General features: G+C 42.3%; 2 protein-coding genes across 3 annotated transcripts in view; one reads left to right on the top strand and one right to left on the bottom strand.

Annotated features, from left to right (window-relative positions):
• Window positions 1-4430, top strand: part of cacna1db (calcium voltage-gated channel subunit alpha1 Db) — a 72113-nt gene extending 67683 nt beyond the window's left edge. For both annotated transcript variants that reach the window (XM_088007449.1, XM_088007448.1), the window contains one exon: window positions 103-4430. In XM_088007449.1, the coding sequence (XP_087863575.1) occupies window positions 103-384 (282 nt within the window). In that variant the 3' untranslated portion in view covers window positions 385-4430. The remainder of the gene's footprint in view (window positions 1-102) is intronic.
• chdh (choline dehydrogenase) lies at window positions 4043-24793 on the bottom strand. The gene is made up of 10 exons (XM_088007451.1): window positions 24349-24793; window positions 24014-24268; window positions 23639-23869; window positions 22441-22607; window positions 18788-18939; window positions 18517-18646; window positions 17297-17431; window positions 9889-10031; window positions 7465-7567; window positions 4043-7381 (listed from the first exon to the last, which is right to left on the bottom strand). Exons 1-10 carry the CDS (start codon window positions 24429-24431, stop codon window positions 6963-6965), a joined length of 1818 nt encoding a protein of 605 aa, XP_087863577.1. The 5' UTR covers window positions 24432-24793; the 3' UTR covers window positions 4043-6962.
• Window positions 24794-25931: the final 1138 nt, after the last annotated feature.

The following is a 25931-nucleotide window of genomic DNA, read 5'->3' as shown; positions in this document are numbered from 1 at the left end:
CTTTCACACATTCTCGCCTTCTGATCTGATTTTATATAAAAAAAATTTTATCTGTTTTAATATTATTATCACGATCTTCCTTTTCTCTCGCATCCCTCTCAGGTCCTGATCTCTGAAGGTCTCGGGAAATACGCCAGGGACCCCAAGTTTGTGACAGCGGCCAAACACGAGATCGCAGACGCCTGCGAGATGACCATCGACGAGATGGAGAGCGCTGCCAGCAATCTGCTGAACGGCAGCATGGGTAACGGCGAAGTGGCGGGGACGGAAAGCGTCGGCTCCGACTCGCCACACCAGAGGGACTACAGCGACGAGGAGCAGTACGTGGCCGTGAAGTGTGAGGAGGACCTAACGGACGAGATGATATGCATCACTTCTCTATAGCAGCGACTCACCGCAGACTCTGTCTAGTTTCATTGAACGTATGGGGAATGTCTCAGCAGGCCCTGCGGAGAACAGAAAATTAGAAACAGGGATAAACGTGAGAGCAAAGTGCCTTGTTTTCTTTTTCTGCTTAGTAGATTGCAGCTAAAGTGGACACATGGTTATAGAAAAACAAAAAAAAAAACCTGCTGTAATTGAAATCAGGAGACATGAATCTACACGCCAGCTTCCCAGAAGGCAGGCCAGTCGTTAAAAGTTATGTTGTATTTTCCTAACTGACATCAGTTGGATAAAACTTCAGATCTTTTGGTTTTAGATTCTGAGGATGACATAACTCGGCTTTAGTGAGGATTACACAAGGCCATCAATCACATAGTTTACTACATGAGGAGCCAACACAATGAAAACAAATGTGCCACCACTCACCACCTGCACACACAAGCAGGCAAATGAATTAGACTTCTATTCTATTGCTGTGTAAATAGTTTTAGACGGCGGAGCGTTTCTAAGTCTTTCTGCCTGGTTCAGATGTCAAAAACTGATTGGTTTTCCAAGGATTCCTGCAATTAGTTGCATTTTATGTGGATGAAATGTGTGATTTTACCCCTCATTGGTCAGAACTGATGAAAACATATATTTTTGTTTGCTTATCTGAATTAGATGGAACCAAAGCAGGAGCAGCTGAGACGGTGCCTTGTGAAAGTCGCCACGCCTCTTTCACCTTTTCCATATTTGGTCACATTAGAACCACATTAGAACCACATTAGAACCACATACCTCAGTGTAGTTTACTGTGATTTTACTTGATAGACTAACAAAACTGTGCTTATTTGGAAAAAGGAAGGGGAAAAAAATTGTTTTCGTCATTTACAAGTATTTTGTGCATTCGATTTCCACCCCTTTTACATTGACACCCTAAATAAAATCAAGTAAAACAGGTTGCCTCCAGTTAATGGGTTGACCAATTGTGGAAAAAATGTATTTGTCAAGCAGTGTCAGGTGAAAATCAGTCAGGTTTATTTAAAATGAGATCTTATAATGAGATCTTATAATGACTAATGAACAGGTCAGAGTCAAGGCTCTGCCAGCAGGCAGTAGAAACCGCAGGGTGGAAAAACAATCATGAGGCGGATCTGAATGCGAAACCGTCACATTAATTGATGGTTTCATTGAATGTGACGGTTTCAATTAATGTGAATGTTTGCGCAACTGAAAGTTATTCCTCTTGGGAAAAAAACTTTAGTGTGTCTGACAGAGACATAAAATCATGACATGGACATCAAATGTTGCCAAAATAATACAGTTAAACCCACTAAATAAGCAATGACTTAGATCAAAGCATATTTATGTGCTACAATGACATAATATTCATGTTCAGAGTAGCCCCAGCTTTAATGAGCTTGACGTATCTTGGAGGTGAAGACAAAAGGCGTATTTCAGTTTCTATACGTACAAACTTGAAGGAAGTGAAGTGCAGCAGCTGTATTTACAACAGAAACAGAGTCTCCAGAATGTTGGCTTCATAGTTTTCATTCATTTTTATGCGTTACTTTACATAATATCCCTGTAGAACCTGTCAGTGGTTGTAATGTGACAAATTGTGAAAAGGTTCAAGGGGCATGTATGCTTTTGCTAAGGACTCTATATTAAAATCAAGCTGCTGAGGGTTAAAAGTTCAGGGTTAAACGTTGTTCTCTTTTATTTTTTATTTGAAGAGGAAATTACATATCAATAATTAATGACTTTGTCCTCAGGCATATCCTTCCGCTCTATGTGCTTTCCTGCCCGATCTTTATGCTGATTGGTGTGGAAAGCCAAACAAAAATCATGAAACTTTCGCCGTCTCCCGTGTCCTAAAATATGCAATTTGTCACTTTCCCAGAAATCATCCCAAAGGATGGAGTTGAGTTTATTATGAGAAAAGATTTAAACGTAAACCATTTTACCAGATCTAGAGGCATGCGACTCTTTTACTCTCACCTATTTTTAACCGGGAACAATTCAGGATCGCCTCCACGGTTGCAAGAGTTTCACTTCAACGCTGTTTCACACACTGTACTTTTTTTTTTTTAAATAGGAGTCAGGTTGTTGACCAGCTGTGAAAACGGGTGGAATAGCTCTCACATGCGATGAAGCACACGCATAACAAATCTGTCTCCGTGTTGAACATTTTCTGGGGGTGAGCTCATCCGTCTATCTCAGCCCTGGCATGTTCTCTGTGAAGCGTTTTCCTAAAGACAGTTTCACATACAAACACATCTGTGAAGAGAGAAGAGAACCACACGGCTCCAGCGTGACGTGAGGCCAGCATGTTCCGCTACGCACTGCCAAACTACAATAACTTCAGGTCAATTTGCGGCTATCGGCTCTGGACTGTGGGATGGCAACGTGTGCAATCAAAGGGCTTCTTTACTGATACGACCAAAACAAAAAGGGATTGCTGTGCGCAGCTACACACAGGAGACACACACACACACGTAAGCAACGGGGACTTGCGTATTTCATAACCACATTAAAATTGAAACTAATTTTAAAACTATTTGGGTGGATTAGGACATGATTTTTTTTTCTGTGATTGGATAGCAGTAATGGGGGAAAACAACACAGAGACAGTTGAGATTAAAAAGTAATTTAACTCATATTTAGTGACCTCACCTGGTCCACATGTTTCAGTTAAATCTTCAGATGAAAGCAACACATGCCACAATGAAACTTAATGTTATTTATCTAACTAAGACTTTTACTGTGTTGCAAATGTCAGTGTGAAACAAATAGGATGACATGTAGCTGTAATAACTTGTATTTCTGCATCTTCTTTTTAAGATTTTTTACAATCTTTAGGAGTTTTGGCCACTCTCCATTACATGACTGATTAAGCCCATCAATATTTGCAGAAATCAAATTATGCAATAACTTCTATAAGATCCTGAAAACATTTCAATCAGCTTGACTTCCGGACTTTGACTAATCCATTTATACTCATTGATTCATTGGAATCCTGATCGCCTCACTTTTTTTTTATGGTGTTGATCACGTATTCAATTCAAGATTTAGCAGTGACTTAAGTATCCAAGTACTGAGGCTACAAAAATGCCCAAATTATTACCCTTATCCTGATAGTGGGAACATTTTAATGTTACCATTGAATATTAAAACATCTTTCTACAAAAAGACATTTTTAAAGGCAACTTTGCTTACCTAAGATACATTATTGAGTTATTTTAAGTATAAAAACAATCCCTTCTTGAATCATTAGTTAGAAATGACAACTTATTCATGATTTCTTGTTTTTTAGGATTATGTTAACACATTCTTGAGCAGTACAGACAAGCAAACTGTTTGGAAAATTAAATATCATCATGTGTCATTGCTCATCTGAGCTTGAACAGACGCGATAAGAGCTTAAAGACCGTGAGTCGGTTTGTCTTGAACCAACAGGAGAATAATCCTGACGTTAGCAGCCGTTTCTACCTTACTCAGTTTTTTTAATCAACTGCTGCTTCTAGAAATAACTTTATAATAAAACCAAAATATTAGCTGCCACAGTCCAATTGTCAAATGTCATCCACTTACAGAAGAAAACAATTTATAGTACAGGTGTCTGAATACGTCAACAATTTAGTTTTATCAGGAGATAAAGTGACAAAAAACACCAGGCTTGGTTGTGCAACTCAGCTTTATTTTTTCTACTTCGCCACTGCTTTACAGAAGTCTGTAAAAGGTTGTAAAAAACAAACAAACAACAATTTGTATAGTGTTTGTAAGAACTAACTTGAAGATTTCTGCTTTCTACCTATTTGTGTATAAAACACTCTAAAAATTGTCTTTATCTACTTTGTAGCATAATAATTAGTACCTTCTAGATTTTGTACCAACAGAAGCAACATCCTTGTTTTGTACATTTGAATTTTTTGCCTGAAATGACGACGCACCTGCTGATTTTTGTAATAATTGCTGAATAAAGAGGACAAGGTCAGGACGGCTTGTTGACAATCAATGCAGAAAAACAATAAAATAAAGAAAAGCTTTGATATATTAACATAAAATGTCTTTTTCTGATTCACATGTTTACTCTTTCATAAAAAAAATGTAAAAAGTTGATTAATGTATCATTGCACAACAGTGCATTGTAGTGTAAACAATAGCTGTCACAGTATGCATTATTAAGAAAGAAACAATTTAACACAGTTAAAGGTCATTGTAGCTTATAATACGGATTAATTGACTTCATTCAATACTTAAGACATTAGTGAAGATATAAAAAATAATCAAATATGCATCAACTTCAATCACAAATTCTTTGACACTAACACAGACGTGACAATATAATAATCTCAAAGGCACTATTTCTTTTATTATATTTATGTTATTTAAAAACCTTCATTTTCCTTATCAGTCATTTATAAATTTTAACAAGATAATCATTCACAAAAACAATAAAAAGGATAGAGTTTATTTAACGTGTACTTGGGATTTTTTAAGTTTGTTAGTGTAGAGAAACAAGGTGTATTTTAACATAATTCGCCATGTTTGATATTTGGCTGTTAATATTACTGCATAGTTTGAAAACATCTTAGGTTGAGCCTGAGCCACTTGGGAGCAAAAAAAACTACATAAAGGTTTACCGGTCAGTCGAGGTAAACCAACAATAACAAACGCTCAACATGAATGTGCAGTTAAGTGCTCTGCATGTTGTGCAATGGTCCAGAGCAAGTCAAGGAGAACTGCTACTTTAAAGGGCAAATGTTGCATTTTAGATATTAGATATGAAAAGCATTAAATGGGTTTTCTATTGTTTTCCAAAGTGGATCAGGAATGTCAAAACATTTTCCTGAAACACAAAAAGGACCTTTTGAGTCATGATCGGTAAAAGAGCCACAACCATTGTGGAAATCTCTCAAGGCAATCGCGGAAGGAAATATTTTTTTTCTGACCTGACATAAAAATGTGGAATGGATGCGTTTGCACTTTGCGGAGACTCAGAAAAACGACGCAGTCGGCATTTTTGCTGCAGCGTAGGAAATGTGAGCCAACTGTACGGAAGCGAACAGCGTTCTCCTCATCCACGTGAAGCAGTTTCGACTTGTATGGCATAAATCTTCACTTTTTAACTTGAGCTTTGAGCTAAAGAGCTACAATTTCCTACTTTTGTCTTGGATGAATATTATGGCAAGCATTAATGCAACAGTTCTGTGCTCCAAAAGTTTCAACAACACTACTCTTCTGCAGCATTCAGCTGCATTTTCTTCACTCCCCCCCCCCCACATATATTTTTTAAATTTTGAAATGAAATGAACTTTTAAGAGCAAAAAGAAGAACAGAGCCTTGAGGCCAAATTTGTTGTGAGCAAGTGGTATAAAAATACACTGAAATGAATTGAACACAATTGATGAGGAAAATATGTAAAAATGGTATTTGCCCTTTAACTGCTTCTTTGCCCTAAAATGCAACATCTGCAATCTAGAAAAAAAAACAAAAACTCTTGTACGTTAGTGTAAACAGATCTGCTAGTGTTAGAGACTGAAAAAAGGCAGCTAATTTTGTTCGCAAAATCTTAAGTTGCTTCCTTTTTCACTTTTATATGTGTTTTATTTATATTTTAAAGCTTTTGTTTTTTGGGGGGGTAAAAAAAAAAGAAGATATCTTTATGACTTCTGCCAGAAAACAGGTGTTGTTCCAGCTTTTCTCAAATAAGAAATGCTGATGTAGGCAGCCTCGCAGGCCAGTCTAATCGGCACTAATCTTTCTCTAAACACAAAAGCAACCGTGTGAGCACTCTGGCGAACGTCTAGCACTGAAAACATCCCTCTTTTGAGATAAGGTCAACTCGAACAGAAACTCAGCAGTGATTGGCTTCCTGTTAACTTCAACACTGTGCAAACACATCTATTGAAATGAGCTGAACTGAACAGCTGCACGTTTGCAGGAAGGAAGCTGATTGGTAGACAACAGGAAAGGCAGAACCTTTAACTTCAGCTGCAGAACCTTTAGCTGCAAGGTTCTGCAGTTAAAGTGCAGAGAGGCAGTAAATCATAATTAACGTGACGATAATATTTCAAGCTGAACCAAATGGCTTAGAGTCTGGTTTTTGTTTTGTTAGTGTTTCACATGTTGCTCTATAGTACTTTAACCTAAAACAATTCAAGCTGTGGATACAGTGAAGTTGAGATGAACCATGTTGTTGGTGCAAACAGAATTCCCCTTACGTCCTCATGCATTAGTAGATTTATACAAAAAAAAAAAAAAAAAACTGAGCAAGTGTTGACAAGGCTCTTCCAGGTACTGTTTAGATTCTGCAAAGAGCAATTTGCATTTACTGCGCAGCTGCTATGTGGCAGGCTGTAATAATGTCTACTTTTAGAGTGAGGTATGACGTCTTAGTGTGCTTGTTTGATAATTACCATATCAAACTTCATGCTAAATCCTTCACTTCTACGCAAAGGGTTATTTGTGGAGTTGAAAAAGAAGTGTAAGCGAATCATAGGTTAAACAAAACTAAGTCACATTTTTTGATTTTTGTTGATTAAATTCCCTGACGTTCCCACCTCAGAGGTCGTTTTGTTCACCGAATCGGCCGATCATCTCTGCGTTTCGAGCGTCGGGGGCCGGTACACGGGAACCCCGGGGTCCACCAGAGGAGGCCGACCTCTGATCACGTCAGCTGCCTTCTCCGCCATCATGATGGTCGGGGCGTTCAGGTTCCCGCTCACGATGCTGGGCATGATGGACGCGTCGACCACCCGCAGTCGCTCCAGACCCAGGACGCGCGCGCTCGAGTCCACCACCGCGGTCGGGTCGGAGGCGGAGCCCATTTTGCAGGTGCAGGACGGGTGGTAGGCGCTGTCGGCCTTCCGGCGGACGAAGGCGTCGATGTCGGCGTCCGACTGGACCTGGAGCCCGGGCTGGACCTCAGGGCCGCGGAACGGGTCGAAGGCACTCTGAGCGAAAATTTCTCTGGACAGTTTGACGCACTCCCTGAATTCCCACACATCGATATCTGCAAAGATCGGATAGAAAACACGCATGATTCTGTTTTATCTTCTGACCTACTTCAGTCAAGCAACCCTCTTTGGTTCTTACCAGTGGAGAGATAGTTTGGCTGGAGAATTGGGTGATCCATGGGATTGGGACTTTTCAGCTTCATCCAGCCAATGCTGGTGCTTCTCATTGGTCCAACATGAACCTAGGACATGAGAACAATCAACCTTAGGCAAATAAGTGCTTTTTTAATCACCTAACGACAATATAAAAAGAATGTAGCAGTGTAGAGTTAAAATAATTCTCACAGTACCTTCTACTGCACAATTCTTTAAGAGAAAAGTCACAAAGAAGCCAACAGTATGATATGAAAACACTAATGTCAACAAAAATACTATTAATTTCATATAGGAAAATTGTTCATAAAGCCCTTAAGAAAGTATGTTTTGAGTAACCTTTGTCGGCCCTGTCCCCTGTCGAGAACAGATGGTTTTATTTTAGGAACAGCAACATTGTTGCACTTCTTGTCTGGCCTTAGATATTTTTATGCAATTTTTCTCAGAGAGGGAAATGTTGGCTCAGTGGTTCTCCATAAAACAATTGAGTCTCCATTCCTTGGAATTGATTTGTCTTCTTCAATGATGTCATTACTATCAGCAGTGCGATGGTGCTGTCATCTAAGGACCTGAGAGTCAAACTCCACCCATATTACTGGTGTGTAACATTTGCCGTGTCCCCCGGATCCAAAGGTTTTAAATCTCAGGTAGGGGCTGCTACTGAGACCCCGAAAGGCTTCAATGCCCCTGAATCGGTGCTGGTACCCTGCTAACAGCACACCTGCTAGCTTGCTGCCTTGGAGCCTGATGAGATGCAGACAAGCTTCCAAGTAATGTTACCACCAGGGAGACTTTATCACCTTTGAGACAGACAAATGTTTTTCAGATTACATCTCTCTTGCTGATTCTTCAAATGGTCTCGAGGAGTCAAGGGAGAGCCCCACCACTGAGCACGCATTGTGACCTTTGTGTTCTTTGCCTTCTTTACCTGAGAAGGCAGAGAACAACTGCTTCCTTTTTCTCTATTGCCTCTTAAACTTGTTGAAGTCACAGTTCCAGTGTGCTTCAATTGATTGGATGAGTTTGTGCTCTGGAAACTCACAACGTTTCTGGATGTGCAATGCATGGATAACGTGCCCGACCTACTTTGTGCACAGCTGCAATCGTGTTGGCACCAATATCTGAGACAAGTTCTGTCTTATTCTTCAGTGATTCTTTTCAATTTGAAGCTATCTGGATTCCCACTTGTGTCTAAATATAAGCAACTTAGACAGTTTTTTTTTTTTTTACTTTTGAGCAACATACAAGATAAGAGTTTTTTTTCTCACAAGGAAACTATACTAGTAGGATTATTTTCACAGAGATGTGTCTTCAATGAACTCTTGAAACCGTTCTGTTGAGAGAGCTTGTAGGTCCTTCATGATCATCGCAGCAAAACTCTTCATGAATATTTAGACAAAATAACAAAAATATCAGGATACCGTTGTCTGTAACTGTATGTAGCCTCAATAGGTAGACCCATTTTTCCTTAAATTAACACAAAAGGATGACCATATTCATCCTATATTCGTATTTCAAGTTTGTAGGACATACAATTATTACTGAGTTCCAGTATGATTTTATTCGGCTGCCTGAATAGATGGTAATAGTTTAATCAGTCTGCATCTCTGATCAAATTTAACAATGTTTTCTGTAGTTTGGAGTTCACTAGAAGGTGAACTGCTTTGATGTGTTTATGTAAATTTGTGATGTTACCACAGTGATAAATTCTCTCCTCTGCAAAGCAGGGAGGGCGAGGAGCAAAGTGAGCCCTCGAGGAGCCGAGGGGCGTGGGAGGAGCCGCCGTCTGCTCTGACAGTGTTGGAGAGAAGCTGCACTTATAAGGAAATTACACAGATTGCATTTGAAAGAGAGCAGATGTTTTTAGTATAAACATCACAAAGGTATGACATCAGGGAATCATATTAAAGACTTAAGCTCTTGATCTTTGGCATTTGGCATGAACTCTGGGGAAATTTCAGCAATTTGCAGGACATTTGGAAGAGACACTGCGACAGCGGTATCGACCCAATACCAATGTTCACCTTGGTATCTATTTGAATCAATGCGCCCAGCCCTACTTAAACAACTTCACCCATTTTAGGTAGATATTGTTTTTCTTTTGTAGATCTCCTCTTAAATGGTTTATCTGCAGGGAAAGACGGAGTTAACCTGCAGCTATTTTCCCTTTGTGTAAAGCTCTTATTTCCTGGCAGGTGCAATTCTCTGGAAGAGAGAATCAGTTCCAAAGAAATTTCCCTGAAGAGCCAGGTTTGTGATTTAAATGTGACTTTCCATGGAACAGTAAAGGGAACTCTCAACCTCTTGTTAGCATATAAAGTTTATTAATAGCAGTCTAAATGGAAGTAATGAATAAATTTGGCCGCACGGAGGAAGAAAAAGAAAAGAGCATATTTGTCATTTGTCGCACCTGATACGCTTCTATCTTTGAAGAAACCCGGCCATGATCAATAACTTGTGAAGGCAGGAAATGAAACTGAATGTCGGGGTGTGTGACGTGAGGTCGACTGCGGATAAACCCGCCGCTTTCCAAGTGGGCTGTAGCTCCGTAGCCTGAGAGAAGAAGGTTGAGAAAAGTAAAGTGACCAATAAAAAAAAAAAAAAAAAAACCCACAATCACAAAGCTGATAAAAAAAGCAAGTCTGCCAACTATATGTCTGGCATGCTCAGCTAATCTTCCTAGTTGCCAAACCACCGGGTGGTTTCCTGCAGTAATCACTTGTCAATCAGTGTATTTCTTCACTGCGGAGAACATTTCACAGAGTCCTGTGGCAAATTCTACAAATTGCATTGAAAAACATTGAAACATTGAAAAAAAAATTCCTATAGGGTATATATGTGTCTTAGTTTTAATTAATTTATTTTTTTTCATTTTGTAAAAAAAAAAAAAAAAAAGAAAAAAAATAACATTTAGGTAAAATAACAAAACTATTATTATGTTGGGAAACACCATACAGCAACGTTTCCCAACCCTGGTCCTCAAGGCAACACTGCCCTGCATAATTTAGGTGCTTCTCTGCTTCAGCACGCCTGGTTTCAGTTGGAGGCTAATTTAGGCTTTTGATAAACTTAACATCTGAGTCAGGGTTTGTTTCAAGCAGGGACACATCTGAAACAGATGGGACAGTTTGCCTTGAGGACCCGGGTTGGGAAACACGTCTATAAAATAGGTACATTTTAGAGGATTAGTATGCATGTATTTCTGCAGGCCATCGGAAATTCCTTGAAACACAAGAGCAGAAAGTAGTGCGCCGTGCCAAAGTGGAAAGAAAATGACAAAATGATGAAGCAGAACTTTTCAAAACCATTTACAAATAGAAGTTTGAAATTTGTGACCTACATTTGTTTTCACCAGGTCTGGGCTGAAGAACAATACGAGCATTTCATCCCAGTTGTTATCAATAACTATTGATTAGATTTTTTTATTTTAAATAATTAAAATACTGCCAATAAGAATGTTGTTTTATCCATAATTTCCTCTCAAGCGGCTGAGCTGTTTGCTCTCCTCGTTGCTTATTTCTATATGAGGCACGGTGGTGAAACATGAATCTGCTGATGCACAAGTCACAGTAGAGGTTTGCCACAAGCCATATGGAAAACCCAGAAACGCAATCTGGAAACATGAAGTAGAAACGTAATTTTCAGCCAACATGGAAGGAAGTGAAAGCAAATGCACATCGTTTTTCAGATTCTGATCAGCACAAAATGCTAAAAACTTTAGGTTACTTTCGTAACCCCGGTTCTCTGAGTAGCATGAGTGAGTGTCTCACAATGGGAACGCCCCTGGCGTAACCTCATCAGAAGCTCCTATTACATTACGCCAGCCAGGATTGGCTGGAGATAAGCCTGTCAGCGTCAGAGAGGGCAGGCACCCTCCCCCTATAAATAGGGCTGACGCTGAGCCGACATCTTATTCAAAAACGTTCACCTCTTCCTCGCAACGTCAGAGCAAGGAGGGTGACTTGGTGAGACACTCACTCATGCTACTCAGAGAACCGGGGTTACGAAAGTAACCTAAAGTTCTCTTTCATAGCATTCGTTTCGTGTCTCACAATGGGAACGAGAATATACTGACTCCCGAATTGCTCAGCAGAAACCACACCTTGTGTGTCAGATGTTCACTTAATCATTATTATTTACCAGGCACAGGTAGTTTTAGTGATTGGTGCTTACACTGAGAACTGAATGAGCCAGTGATGATGCTGTGACATCAAGCTTGTAAAACCAAGCAAATGTGTGAGAGGAGGCCCAACTTGCTGCGGCACAAATTTCTTGCAGAGGTACTCCTCTCAGCAAGGCCCATGAAGAGCTTAAGCCCCTAGTAGAATGGGCACGCAGCCCCTCAGGAGGTGTTAAAGCCCTTGAGCTAGAGGCTAAGGAAATCGCTGCGGTGATCCAATGGGCAAGCCGTTGCTTGGACACCGGTTTTCCATAATGGTTCTTAGCCCAAGAGACAAACAACTGATCACTTTTCCTGACCTGTTTTGTTTTCTCTAAATAGATATCCAAAGCACGTACAGGGCAAAGGTTGTGCAGTTTCTCCTGCTCCAGTGAAGAAAAGGGAGGGGGATAAAAAGCCACCAATTCAATTGGGGAGTATGACCCCAACACCTTAGGCTCAAAAGCAGGGTTGGGGAGCAAAGTCACCTTAGTTTTGTCTGGAGAAAACCTCATACAAGATGGGTTAACAGACAAAGCATGGATTTCACCCACACGCTTTGTAGAGACCAATGCCAACAGAAGTGCTGTTTTCAAGGTTACAATTTTCAATTCAACCCGATCTAGAGGCTCAAAGGGTGAGGCAGAGAGAGCATCCAGCACCAGGGGTAAATCCCATGATGGAGCCATGGGTCTCGAAACAGGGAGCTTCCTGCGAGCCCCCCGCATGAACCGGCACACTAAGGGATGCTGCCCTGCAGTCTTCCCCTCAAAACCCACATGGCAAGCTGAAATAGCAGCCAAGTACACCTTGACAGTAGAAAAAGCTTTACCCTTATCAATCAGGTCTTGCAGAAAAGCTAAAAGCACGGCCACAGAACACTGAAAGGGGATTTCCTGAATTTCAGAGCACCATTTCTCAAAAACAGACCATTTGTACTCATACAAAGATCTTGTTGCTGGAGCTCTAGCATTCTGGATTGTCTCAATAACACTCTGTGGGAGACCTACAGATTGTAGATTGAACCACTCACGGGCCAAGCCCACAAAGCCAGCCTTTCTGGGTGGGGATGAAAAATTTGTCCTCGGGCCTGAGACAGCAGATCCCTGCGTGCAGGCAGAGGCCACGGATCCTTCCACACATTGCCACGGATCCTTCCACAGGAGCTGCGTTATCTCTGCTAACCAGTGTTTCGACGGCCAGTGGGGTGCAATGAGGATCATTGTCAGCCCTTCTGTTCGTACCCTGGCTAGCGTTGGTGAAATTAGAGCTATGGGGGGAAAGGCATAGAGCAGAACCCGAGGCCACCTGTGGGCCAGTGCGTCCACCCCCAGAGGTGCGTTCTGATCGTGCAGGGAGAAATACAGATGACACTGTTTGTTCTCCTGCGAGGCAAAAAGGTCCACGGATGGTTGCCCGTACCTCTGCCAGACCAGCCTGGCCACTTCCGGATGGAGTTTCCACTCTGCATACAGGGGATTCCCTCTGGAGAGGAGGTCCGCTCCACAGTTCAGTACTCCCGGGACATGAGTTGCCCTCAGTGACAGAAAATGTTTGCTGCTCCAAATGATCAGTTTGTGAGCCAACATGTGCAGTTTTAGTGATCTCAGACCACCCTGCCTGTTGATGTAAGCCACCACGGTGGTGTTGTCTGTTCTGACCAGCACATGGTGACCTCTTAGAAGTGGAAGGAAATGTTTCAGTGTCAAGTGAACAGCCAGCAGCTCCAAGAAATTGATGTGGGCTGACCTCATATTTGGGCCCCAAGACCCATTCACCATATTTTGTCCGTATAAACCTCCCCAGCCTGTCAGGGAGGCATCTGTCGTGACAACTTTCCTGTTCTGCACTACTCCCATTGGAATGCCCTGTGTCAGCACACTGGGGTTCCACCAAGGGTGTAGTGCTGCCCTGCAGGCTGCGGAAACCCTCACTCTGTGAGAAACATGTGGATTCAGCTTCTGCTGAGAGGCAATCCAGCGCTGGACTCCTTTCATATGGAGTCGCCCAAGGGGAACTACTGCTAATGATGAGGCCATCAGGCCCAAGAGCCTTGTGCAGAGTCTGATGGACACCAGATTTCCTCTGTGAAACATGGACAAGCAGTCCAGCATCGTTTTCACTCTGTCCTCTGTTAGTCTCACTCTGGCCTGAACTGAGTCCAGGGAGAGACCTATGAAGGAAATGGATTGAGTGGGGAGTAATACACTCTTCTCCATGTTTATTTCGAATCCCAGATCCATCACGTGTTGCATTAATGTAGCTGTGTGATCTGCAGCCTCCTGGCGGGAAGACGAAGCGATCAGCCAATCGTCTATGTACATCGCCACCCGGATGCCCCGCCTCCTGAGCGGGCCCACAGCCGCCTCGGTGCATTTTACAAACACTCTCGGGCTCAGTGAGAGACCGAAAGGGAGTACGAGGTATTCGTAACACGCTCCCTGAAATGCAAATCTGAGGAATTTTCTGTGCGGCGGATAAATGGGGATGTGAAAATAAGCATCCTTGAGGTCGATTGAAGTAAACCAATCGCTGGGACGTAGGAAGCGCAGCAGGGAGTCGTGTGTCAGCATCCTGAATTTGTATTTTCTCAGGTGCTTGTTTAGCGCCCGGAGGTCTAATATAGCACGCATCCCCCTTCTGCCTTTCTTTGGCACGAGGAAATAACGTGAATAAAACCCCTCGTGGCAGTGCTTGTGAGGTATTAGCCTTATTGCTCTTTTCACTAACAACGAGGATATTTCCTCTTGTAGGACAAGAGCGGCTTCTCCCTCTGCTTGCGACTGAATATACCCCTGAAACGTGGAGGGGTCATTGCGAATTGTAGTCTGTATCCCCTCCTTACAGTTTTTAAAACCCATTCTGAGTTCGTGCATTTTTCCCACAGATGGGTGTTTATTGACAGGCGGCTGACTGGCCAGTCTGTTAAAAACAAGCCCCCTTCTGGCGCCGAATGGCAAACAGCTCCAGTCTGCACTGCGCATGCGCGCGGAGTTCGGCTTGCTGCAGATTTGATGACATGGGGAAAAAATCTCAGTCCTCCTGTTAGAGGATGGATCAAATTCCCCAGTATAACTGTGTTCATGTTTTTCAACATTTTTATCTGCGCCCTCGGCTCGTAGCCTGGATGCGACAGTGTGTGAACATTTATTTCTTTCGAACAGATAAATGTGCTTGTGGGACGTGACCGGGGCTCGCCGTGGAGCTCCCCATAATGAACACAGTCTCGTCTTTTCTTTCTGGCGTGCCGAGCAGGCTCGAACATCCTCTCCGTCACGCGCTGAACCCGGCTGAACTCGCCGAACAGGCTCGGAACCGGAGCTATGGAAGGGAGCGATTCCCGCTCGCTCCCAACATCTGGGGAGGAGGTCAGGCCAGCCGCTTCCTTCTCCTCACGTTCTGAGTGGAAGGGGGTTGGGGGGGCGGTTGGTCGGAGCGAGGGCCGTCAGGCTTCCTCTGCCACGGGGCTTTTGGGACAGAGGCTTTCTGTGGAGCCTGAGCAGCACCCTGCGTCTTCGGAAACTTGGGGATCTTGAAGGCATTAGGGAATCGAGCTGCAGCCTGAGCAAAGGTCTGGCGCTGGGTGCTCGGGGTCGTGGTCCCGGTGGCAAACGTACGCCTGGGCAGACACAATTTCAGTGCTTCATCATCCCGTTTCTTTTCCTCCCATCGTTTTTGCATGGAGGTGACTGCTGCACCGAACAGCCCCTCAGGAGTGATGGCGGTGTCCAGGAGGTCCTCCTTCTCCTTAGTGGAGAGTGTGGTGAGGTTGAGCCACCTGGCCCTCTCCTGCAGAACCATGAGACCCATGGTCCTGCCCAGGGCTTGGATCGCCACCTTGTGGAGTTGTAGGCAGTGATCCGTGATGATGCACACCTCCTCCCATAGTGCAGCATCTGGCAAAGTGGTCATCTGCTCCTCGAGTTCTGCCTGGTAAGCCATCATCAGCGATGAGGCGTTTAGGGCCCGAACTGAGAGCGCCGCTGCCCGGTAAGATTTATCCGTCAGGCTGGACTGAAAGCGGTCGGCTCTTGAAGGGAGAGTGGGACCTCCAGCTGACATGGAAGTCTTTGGGTGGAGGTGTGCCGCCACCGCCGGTTCGACCGGGGGTAACTGACGGAGTCCGCACTTCTCCATACCATCACAGTCCAGCACCGAACTGCCAGCCACTGGGTGCTTTTCCTTAAAGGGTTTATTGCGCCAGGAGACGGCTAGTTCTTCCAGCAGCTCCGGAAAAACTGGCAGGAGTTGTCTGCCTGTTTTCCGTGCTTTTGGCAGCTTTTTTCCATCGAAGCGGGAGCGAACTACCTCGGCTTGAACCTCGGGCCACTGGATGTCAAGCTTTGCAGCGGCGCGTTTGCACACATCGTGCAGATCAAAATCCAGTTCCGGCGAGGATGAGCCTTCATGACCGGGTTGGCCTGCGCCAGACGGTGCGGGTTTTGCAACCCGACCCGACAGCGGAGGAGATGGGTCATAATCCTCATCATTATCCGAGAAAGGAAGCTCCGGCTCACTATCGGAAAACTCGCAGTCTCCCGTTACCGGGAAATCCAGCGAGCAGGACTCGAAGCCGAGTTCGGGGACCTCAGATGGCAGCGGGTCCACGGAGTCGAGGATTTCGCCCCAACTCGTCCCGGCTCCCGCATCAGCGGTCAGCGAAGTTATTTGCTCGGCCGGTTCCTGCACAGCTGCTGCAGATGTCATAAGCGGGTCGCCGCTGGACAATGTCGTCTGACGGGCCAGACGGCGACGAAGCACTTTGACGGAGAACCTGCTACAGTGCGAGCAGGACTCCACAGAGTCAAAGGCTGCTTGGGCATGTTTCAGCCCGAGACACATCACGCACGACGGGTGTGTGTCCCCGCTTGAAATTTTGTTGCCGCACGGGCAGGTTCGTGCCTGTGGGCTCTTCTCCACGGTACTAGATGACCTGACGGTCTCCATGTTTCGGGGAGATGAGATGGCCGTAATGCTACTAAAAGAAAAAGAGAGCTGGCGACAGCTAAGCTAACCAGTTATGGTTAGACTATGGAGGGGGAAGCGTTGCGGCTTCCCAGTAGGTAGCTTACGGTGGGAGTATTGCTACTCTGAAAACTGCCAACGAACAACCTTACGGTGAGTCGGCTTTTTTTTTTTTTTTGTGGGTATTTCTACCAGAGAGAGCTACTCGCTGTGATACCGAACAAATATCCCAAAACCAAGCGCCCGGCGACCGAGCTTGCACACGCGTCTGTGAACAGTTTAGCTTGGCTCAGAATAGAGTCAGTAGTTACGAGAGCTGGTTGGAACTTCTGCTCGTTGCGAGAGAAGAGGTTTTTGAATAAGATGTCGGCTCAGCGTCAGCCCTATTTATAGGGGGAGGGTGCCTGCCCTCTCTGACGCTGACAGGCTTATCTCCAGCCAATCCTGGCTGGCGTAATGTAATAGGAGCTTCTGATGAGGTTACGCCAGGGGCGTTCCCATTGTGAGACACGAAACGAATGCTATGAAAGAGAACCGTGCATCATTTTAATTCCACTTCAGCATTAAGAACTATTTGGGTTTCGTCTAACATACGACTGCAATAAAGTGCATCAAAGTTTTGCGTAATCGTAATGTGACCAAACAGTAAAAACGTCAGGGGGTATAAATATTTTTGCGAGGTGAATTTGGTTACCTGTAAAAAGAGTGAGCCACTCGAGGCCGATCTTGATCATGTGGAAAGGTTTCTGCGCCTTGTACAAGGTGATGGGCTGAGTGCACTGCTGCTGGACGTACAGCTCCAAGTGGTCCTGCAGATTATTGCCAACGCCTGAACAACAGAGTGAAGAAGACAGAAGCTTTTGTTCAGTTTAATTTGAATCTAATTAAAAAATACTTCAATAAATATAACTTTATTACATTTTTGCTGAAAGTCAGAATATGCAAGTCTGTTCAAAGAGTTATTATGCAGTTGACAGTGATGAGAGTGGAGAGGATTCTCAGTAGTGGTTTGTATTGCGGTGAATCTGAAGAAGCTTCTTATTCATTTATAATACATTCATTTAAAGCATTCTGAGCATTTCCGGAGTTGGCAGGAAGTCTGAGGTAGCCTGGTAAAAACCAGGCCCGTTGTTCTACGCTACTTGCTTTGTACAGAGAGTCTGGGATCTCGACTGTTGAGAAGCGATTGCTTCCCGTTTTAAATTCCCAATAGCTAATGTTTTCCCGTGGCGTATGAAATACGCCAGTTCAAGGCCATGAAGCTTACCGGAAATTGTCAGCGCTGTAAACAACCATCCTCCGCTACGAAGAGAGAGTGCCGATCCGAACGAGACGACTGTTAGTGTTAATTCAATATGTGGAAGCGAGGCCATCGCAGAATGTCTCCGCTGCCACTTAAAAACTACAGGCAGAGTACAATTCTGAAACAGCGCAGAAAATCAACGTCATCGTTCACAACTTCTCCTTCTGTTCCCTGATTGGTCTGGTACAACATCTAGCAGAGGGAATCCAAGCGAGTGAGAGAAAGCGCAACCCTAACCCTAAGCAACATCGTTTTTTGATGCACGGGGAGGAAAAGGCCAATCCCCTGTGGTGCTCCTGTGATTCTGACTTCATCAAACAAAACATTTTAGTCTCCTACTCTGTAGATTCTTTGTAAGGTAAACGTCAATCCAAGTAGTTGTTGAGCCACCTACTTGAACAAAAACTTCTATTAGAAAAAGAGAAAGAAAACAAAATGTTTGGAAAGTTGCGATGGTTGTGTAACAGCTGCCTCCTTCAGCAGTTCCAGAACCAGCAACCAAGGCACGAAAAGGTCAAACAGTGACTCAAAATCCTACACGCAATAAGATCTAATCTCCAGCAGACAATGCATCCGTCCCAGTGTCAACAGAGTCTTTAAACTTCACGCACCTGGCAAGTGCTGAATGACAGGAATACCGAGGGCCTTCAGTTCCTCCGCATTTCCCACACCAGATAGCATGAGAAGCTGAGGGGAATTGATGGCTCCTCCGCTCAAGATCACTTCTTTATCTGCAAACACCTGAACAATAATGGGAAAACTGAGTCTGTGAGCTATTGTAAAGAGGAAAGTCATGAAAAATGGTAACGATAGCTTTAAAAAAAACATCTTTAATCTTTTTTTTTAATCTACTGTAATACGTGACGTAGTCGTGCTTCTTACTCTCTTTTTCTCTCCGTTCTGCACATACTCCACCCCCACAGCACGGTTCCCATCAAACAAGATCTTGGTGGTCATGCAGTGCACCTCTGTCTTCAGATTGGGCCGACCCAGTGCAGGTCTGAGGTAGGCGCTGGCAGAGCTCCATCTCTTCCCTGGAAACATGCATTCATTCGGACAAGATTTATTTGTGCAGTAAAATCCTGTAGATTAGTGCTATCTACGTTTCACACCCAGCTCAGCGCTCCATGTTTGAGAAGGTACAATCCCCAGTTCTAAAGATTTTGCTTTAACTCAGGATTAGAAGTTTAGTTTTCAGTTGTGGCCAATTTACTGATATTTTCTAACATTTCAGCATTAGCAATTAAAGCAAAACAGACAAAGGATGAAATATAGGATCATATTTAACATTTGAATTTGGTTATCAAAAAATCATGAGGTTTTTTTTTCCTCACTGAGTACACATTATTTCAGCATTTCAATTCAGTTTTCTGATGATCTTGAAGGTTTTCACAGCATTTACAGGTGCTGGTCATAAAATTAGAATATTGTGATAAAGTTCATTATTTTCCATAATGTCATGATAAAAATTAAATTGTCATATATTTTAGATTCATTGCACACCAACTGAAATATTTCAGGTCTTTTATTGTTTTAATTTTGATGATTTTGGCAAACAGCTCATGAAAACCCAAAATCCCTGTCTCAAAAAATTAGAATATTATGAAAAGGTTCTCTGAACGAGCAATAAAAATAATCATCTGAATCAACAAAGTAAGCCTAAACACCTGCAAAAGATTCCTCAGGCCTTTAAAAACTCCCAGCCTGGTTCATTACTCAAAACCGCAATCATGGGTCAGATTGCTGACCTGACTGCTGTCCAGAAGGCCATCACTGACATCCTCAAGCAAGAGGGTGAGAAACGGAAAGAAATTTCTGAACGAATCGGCTGTTTGCAGAGTGTTATATCAAGGCACCTCAGTGGGAAGTCAGTAGGAAGGAAAAAGTGTGGCAGAAAACGCTACACAACGAGAAGAGGTGACCGGACCCTGAGGAAGATTGTGGAGAAGGGCCGATTCCAGACCAAATTAAATTTTCATCTCCATAAAACTTTTCAGCAGATGGAATCATGAAGTGCTCCAAAATCTTCTGATAGCTGCTGCATTGATCCTGCCCTTGATAAAACCCAGTGGACCAACACCAGCAGCTGACATGGCACCCAGACCATCACTGACTGTGGGTACTTGACACTGGACTTCTGGCATTTTGGCATTTCCTTCTCCCCAGTCTTCCTCCAGAGTCTGGCACTTTGATTTCCGAATGACATGCAAAGTTTGCTTTCATCCGAAAAAAGTACTTTGGACCACTGAACAACAGTGGTCCAAAGTGCTGCTTCTCTGTAGCCCAGGTCAGGCGCTTCTGCCGCTGTTTCTGGTTCAAAAGTGGCTTGACCTTTGACCTGGGGAATGCGGCACCTGTAGCCCATTTCCTGCACATGCCTGTGCACAGTGGCTCTGGATGTTTCTACTCCAGACTCAGTCCACTGCTTCCCCCAAGGTCTGGAATCGGCCCTTCTCCACAATCTTCCTCAGGGTCCGGTCACCTCTTCTCGTTGTGCAGCGTTTTCTGCCACACTTTTTCCTTCCTACTGACTTCCCACTGAGGTGCCTTGATATAACACTCTGCAAACAGCCGATTCGTTCAGAAATTTCTTTCCGTTTCTCACCCTCTTGCTTGAGGATGTCAGTGATGGCCTTCTGGACAGCAGTCAGGTCAGCAGTCTGACCCATGATTGCGGTTTTGAGTAACAAACCAGGCTGGGAGTTTTTAAAGGCCTCAGGAATCTTTTTCAGGTGTTTAGAGTTACTTTGTTGATTCAGATGATTATTTTTATTGCTCGTTCAGAGAACCTTTTCATAATATTCTAATTTTTTGAGACAGGGATTTTGGGTTTTCATGAGCTGTTTGCCAAAATCATCAAAATTAAAACAATAAAAGACCTGAAATATTTCAGTTGGTGTGCAATGAATCTAAAATATATGACAATTTAATTTTTATCATGACATTATGGAAAATAATGAACTTTATCACAATATTCTAATTTTATGACCAGCACCTGTATAATCTCGTTAGAAATGGCAAGTTTTCCTTCCTACTAATGTGCTAAAGGACTCAGTGATTCTTGAGAATAGGGACAAAATGGGTTTTAATTTTCCCATATTTTTTTTTAATTATTTCTCAACCTTATGTATGCAAATATGACAAATAATGTTTAGAAAATATGAAGATGCTAAGGTACAGGCTCCCAGTTGCGAATTTTTTTTAAAAAATTACATTTTTAATCGACCTGACCCAGAACTTTGTCATCACCATCTGACAAAAATAAATCTAAAATGATTTTTAAAATACCCCATTAGTGATATTTTTACTCAACTTACAGACAAATGCTTCTCAAGAAATAAAATAAATATTATTTAAAACAAAAAACAAGAAAAAGTCCATCTGATGGAGTTGACAGTGCATGACGGAGTTGACACAGAACTGAAGGTGGTGACAAACTAGTGAGTAAAATGAAAAACTTGGTACATGTGAAGTAATGCAATTCATGTAAAATACATTAAAATGAATTAGTTGCACAATTAAGTGAGATTTGACAACAATTTCACTGAAAGAGTCAGAAAAACTCTGACGGAGTTGACATCTGACGGAGTTGACGAAATGCCAAACTACCTCAATTTATATGATGTTATTCTGAAGGAGGCCATATTGTAGCTCGTCAGGTCCATGAAATCTTTACAGTTTACCAAAATTAAGCTTTTATTTCGCAAAATTTCATCAAAGTTTTGTAAATTGTCAGTTATGGAGTTGACACATCATGGTTGTGACAAACAACTTAGGAATAAATCAGAAGAAAAAACTAAAGAATAACTTAAGCTAACCAGAGCTAATTAGCCCTCCTAGCAAAGGAAGAGAAAAGACAACGTCATGGGGTCCTCAGAAGTTCTGGTGCCCCCCAATAATGCCTGATTTTTTTACATTCTTTTCATTTCTGACGGTGTTGACAAAAACTAAGGACAAATTTCAACGGAGTTGGAAAATATCTAAAAATTATTTTTAATTCAATTTATCGATACTTTTATAATTATTTACCTGACTACTTATACTTAATTGTCATAATATATAATTTTAGTATTTCTTTAATTGTTTTAAACTATAAGAATGTGTTGAGTTCTGCTCCTGGACAAGGGCTTTTACAGGCATCATCCACCGACTACAATGTTTAAAATAAAAAAATATTCAGCAAAAAAAAGAAAAATATACATTGTTGTGCTCACATGACCCAGGTTAGTTTAGTTAGATATTTGAAAAAAATATATTTTGTGTATATTTTATTCAAACTTCATGCTTTATCCATAGGACCTGTTTTGTCCCTATTCTCAAGAATCACTGGGACTACATAAGCACCATATTGGATTGAATGTTCAGACATTTGGGGTGATTATTAAATAATCAAGCATCCGTAATAAAATTACAAGAAATATAGTTATTAGGCTCATTGGTTAGTTAATTAATGTAGCTTCTGTATTAAGCCTAACCTGATCTCAGTGCCACCAATGCAGTCAAACCTCAAGTGTTTTCCTCTCTGTTTCTGTTACCTTGGTAGATGGTCATGTCCATCCAGCCAACGCCTTCCTGCTGGTATCCATTCATGTCATCAGTGAAGGGGTATCCTGCCTGCTGGCCTGCGTCGATAAAAGCCTTGTGCAGGGGATGGTTGGTCTTTCCTCTGGACACGTGAAGAGGTCCGCTGCCACCTCTGTACCTGCAATACAAAGATGGAAAAAAACACAATGTTACAATATTTCACAAATGCTTAGTAGGTTTCAAACTCCAGCAGGAAGTGTGGGATTATCATATAAGCACCTCTGCTGCAACGTGTTCATTAATGCTAGACAATTGTCTTATTAATGTTGATAATAACAAAGCTACTTAGCATATGTTATGTATGAAGATTGAATGAAGATTCACTCACCTCAGAATGATAATTGCTTTAAGTTGGACATATTTACTAATTAGTTAAATTGATAGTTTATGCACAGTCCTGGGTCGTTCTATGACTGGGAATAAAGGCCTGTGATTTCAGTCAAAGAGAGTCAGGTGAATATTAAGAAAAGAATAACTAAACCAAACTGTGACATCACAAAAAAATAGCCTAGTCAGTCCACACTAAACGCTTTATCTCAAGAATAAAGGGCGCATCATAAACAACACACATAGTTCTTCAGACAGGACAAGACCTGTTGCTTCAGAAAGTGTCTCACATTTCTTCTCATTTGCTCCCACGTAAAGCTGATTTTCAGACACACCAGCACAGGTGGCGACAGTGTGACTGCAGCTTAAACATGCAGCGTCTGGAATAAAATGTGAATCGTAATAAAACATGAAGCGGAGTTTCAAGTTTATAATCCTAGAAAACTGATAGCATTGTTCAGACTATTTTCCCATTGCTGGTTCTATGACAGCAAAGATAAATGTTCAATTAATGTCTGCCAATTACGAATAAACACTATTATTTCATACTGTCTACTAGCACAGCTCCAATTCTTGATGTGACCTATGTAGTGGAGTCGTCTTTTTGATGAAGGGTAAGTTTTATTTTTAAAGTGGTCTCATGTTTGTGTAACTTTGATTGCGTAAGGGTAAAGATTTGTAGCCAATAAACGAAAAAAAGATGGATTTTTTTTAAATGCATTGTCACTTTGTGATAAAAGATCATATCGCCCATCCTTAGATTCTATCAAACTTATGCAAATAAAAAGTAATTTACAAAATAAATAAAGCCATTTGAACTACCTGTTTTCTCCCAGTTCATGGCACTGAGCTTTTCTGAAGTAAGGCAGACAATGCTCATAGTCCCATCCCTCTGCACCCTCTCTCTGCCAGCGGTTGTAGTCCTCTGCGTGCCCACGGATGTAAACCATGGCATTAAGTGAGGAGGACCCTCCCCAGACTCGGCCCCTGGGCCAGTACAGCACCCTGTTGTCCATGTGGGCCTGAGGTAGCGTGTGGTAGAACCAGTTATATCTGAGGAGGAGTGAAAAGAAACGCAGCAGCAGGACAATTAAAAGAAAATTCTGAGCTCTGAATTATTATCAGAACAAACGTTTATCAGTCACTGGCGTAATCTGAGGATGATTTATTGCTTAAATTTAGACTCAATCACTGTACTTGTCATCACAGAGGTTGTAGGTCAGCGCGGCTGGCATGTGGATCTTCCACGAGAGTCGGGAGCTTCCCAGCCACTTGTCCTTGGGTCCGGCCTCCAACAGACACACGGACTCCTGGGCGTCTTCTGTCAGGCGATTGGCGAGGACGCAACCTGCTGACCCTGCCCCAACAACCACGTAGCTATAGGACGGGGTTTTCTGATTGGCTGCAGGTGAGGATGAAGCGTTCCGGTGAGAAGCTGAGGTAGTGAAACATCTGCAATACAGCAGGAGAGGTTAAAAAGAAAGTCCCGCATGTGTGGCCTTTTCTTTTGAAAAAGTGCATCAAGAAAGCACCTGCCGTCCTTCATGAATCTTCTCCACGTTCCTGTCGCAAGTCTCCGGGCTCCTGCTTGGCCCATCACAACCAAAGACGACATTTTGGGGGACGCTTCCTTTATGTACTGTACATCACAATGATGATTATTTAGCAGAGGACACGAGGAGAGTGTAAAACTGAAGCAGAGTTGAAACACGGGGCGAGGGTTTCTTCAAGTACAGACCTGCCATATGAAAAAATTAAATGAAGCATATAGGTTTTTTCCCCAACAGTCAGCATTAGTCAGACGTTAATGAATTCACTTATTATCTCTTTAATGCCTATACCTATTGTTCTATTATGATTTGTTACTAATGCTGAGTAATGGATTTATCACTGTGGTTCTCTTTAAGTCGTCATTCAACCTTTTCTGTCAAACAAGTACAGACAATTATTTCACCATTTCTGATACTGTGTTGCAAACAGGCTTAGTCTGCACTAAAATTTACAACACCTGCAATAAACTGTCTGGTCTTGCAAATATTTAATTGCAGAATGAAGTTGCCAGGTCTGCTTGTTCCAAGGAGCTTAAAGCAAATAAATACAGAAGCGTGTTATGCAGTTTTGGACATGTTTCAAGTACAGTAGCTGCCTCCAGTAGATGGTGTAAGCCTCCCACACACTTCCAGTTAGTTTTTACTTATTCTGCCATTAAGGAAAAGAAAATTAGACTTTGACGTCTTGTAGGATTACTCTGTGTGGGCCTGGGCTTTTCAGTTTCTGTAGAAGTAACATAACAATGTCAGAATTTCCAGGAAATATAGTGCAATTATTAATCAAATAACTGCACTTTGAGTGAGCTGATCATACAGGCTTTCAAACACAGGAAAACCACTGCTATTTTGACCAATGAACGTACATTGGTTAAATGATATGTAATGGGAGTACTTTTCCATTATGCATCATTTTTAAAACCCAATGGTTTCACATGTTTGACGTAAGGGCTAGCTTTAGGTGCATAACTCCTTTATCAGCAAATTTTAGTGTTATCAGACGTGGTCATAGACGTGAGGTAAATTTTAAAGTTCTACTTCAAAACTCAGCTACTCAACATAGTATCCAAGTTGCATTCATTGCTTGCAATGAATGCAACTTGCATCACATCTAATTTTCATCAGATGTGATGCAAAAGAACGTCAATATGAAGGCATAACACTGTTATAAATGCTTCCCTTTACGATCAAATTTCACCATATTTGGTTTTTCTTAAGGTCGGCTGACTCTGACTGATTCCATTTTTTTTTTTTTTTCCTAAATAGTCAAACTTTAAAGGTGGAAAAGGTGCTGCAGCTTCTTTTGGTGATTTAAAAGTTTAGAATGAAAATAAAAAGACACTTAAAAGATCATTCCTCAAAAAGTACCAAAGCAAGTCTTGATTAAATTCAAGTGTAATGTCTATGCCTTTGGTTAAATAAATATCCTAATTCAATTCCCATTTCAATGGTAGACATCATTTTGACTGAAAATCGTAGAAGCTGTTAGTTTTGATGTATTTAATACACATTTTTGATGGTTCAGTGCATGATCTGCTGATTACCAATCAATGTAAAATTGGAAGATT

Source organism: Poecilia mexicana, unplaced genomic scaffold, assembly GCF_051168715.1.
Source record: "Poecilia mexicana isolate PSO_F unplaced genomic scaffold, ASM5116871v1 scaffold_7, whole genome shotgun sequence".
Classification (NCBI taxonomy): domain Eukaryota; kingdom Metazoa; phylum Chordata; class Actinopteri; order Cyprinodontiformes; family Poeciliidae; genus Poecilia; species Poecilia mexicana.
The sequence above is the reverse complement of the archived record's forward strand: the minus strand, read 5'-3'. Positions and strand labels throughout refer to the sequence as shown.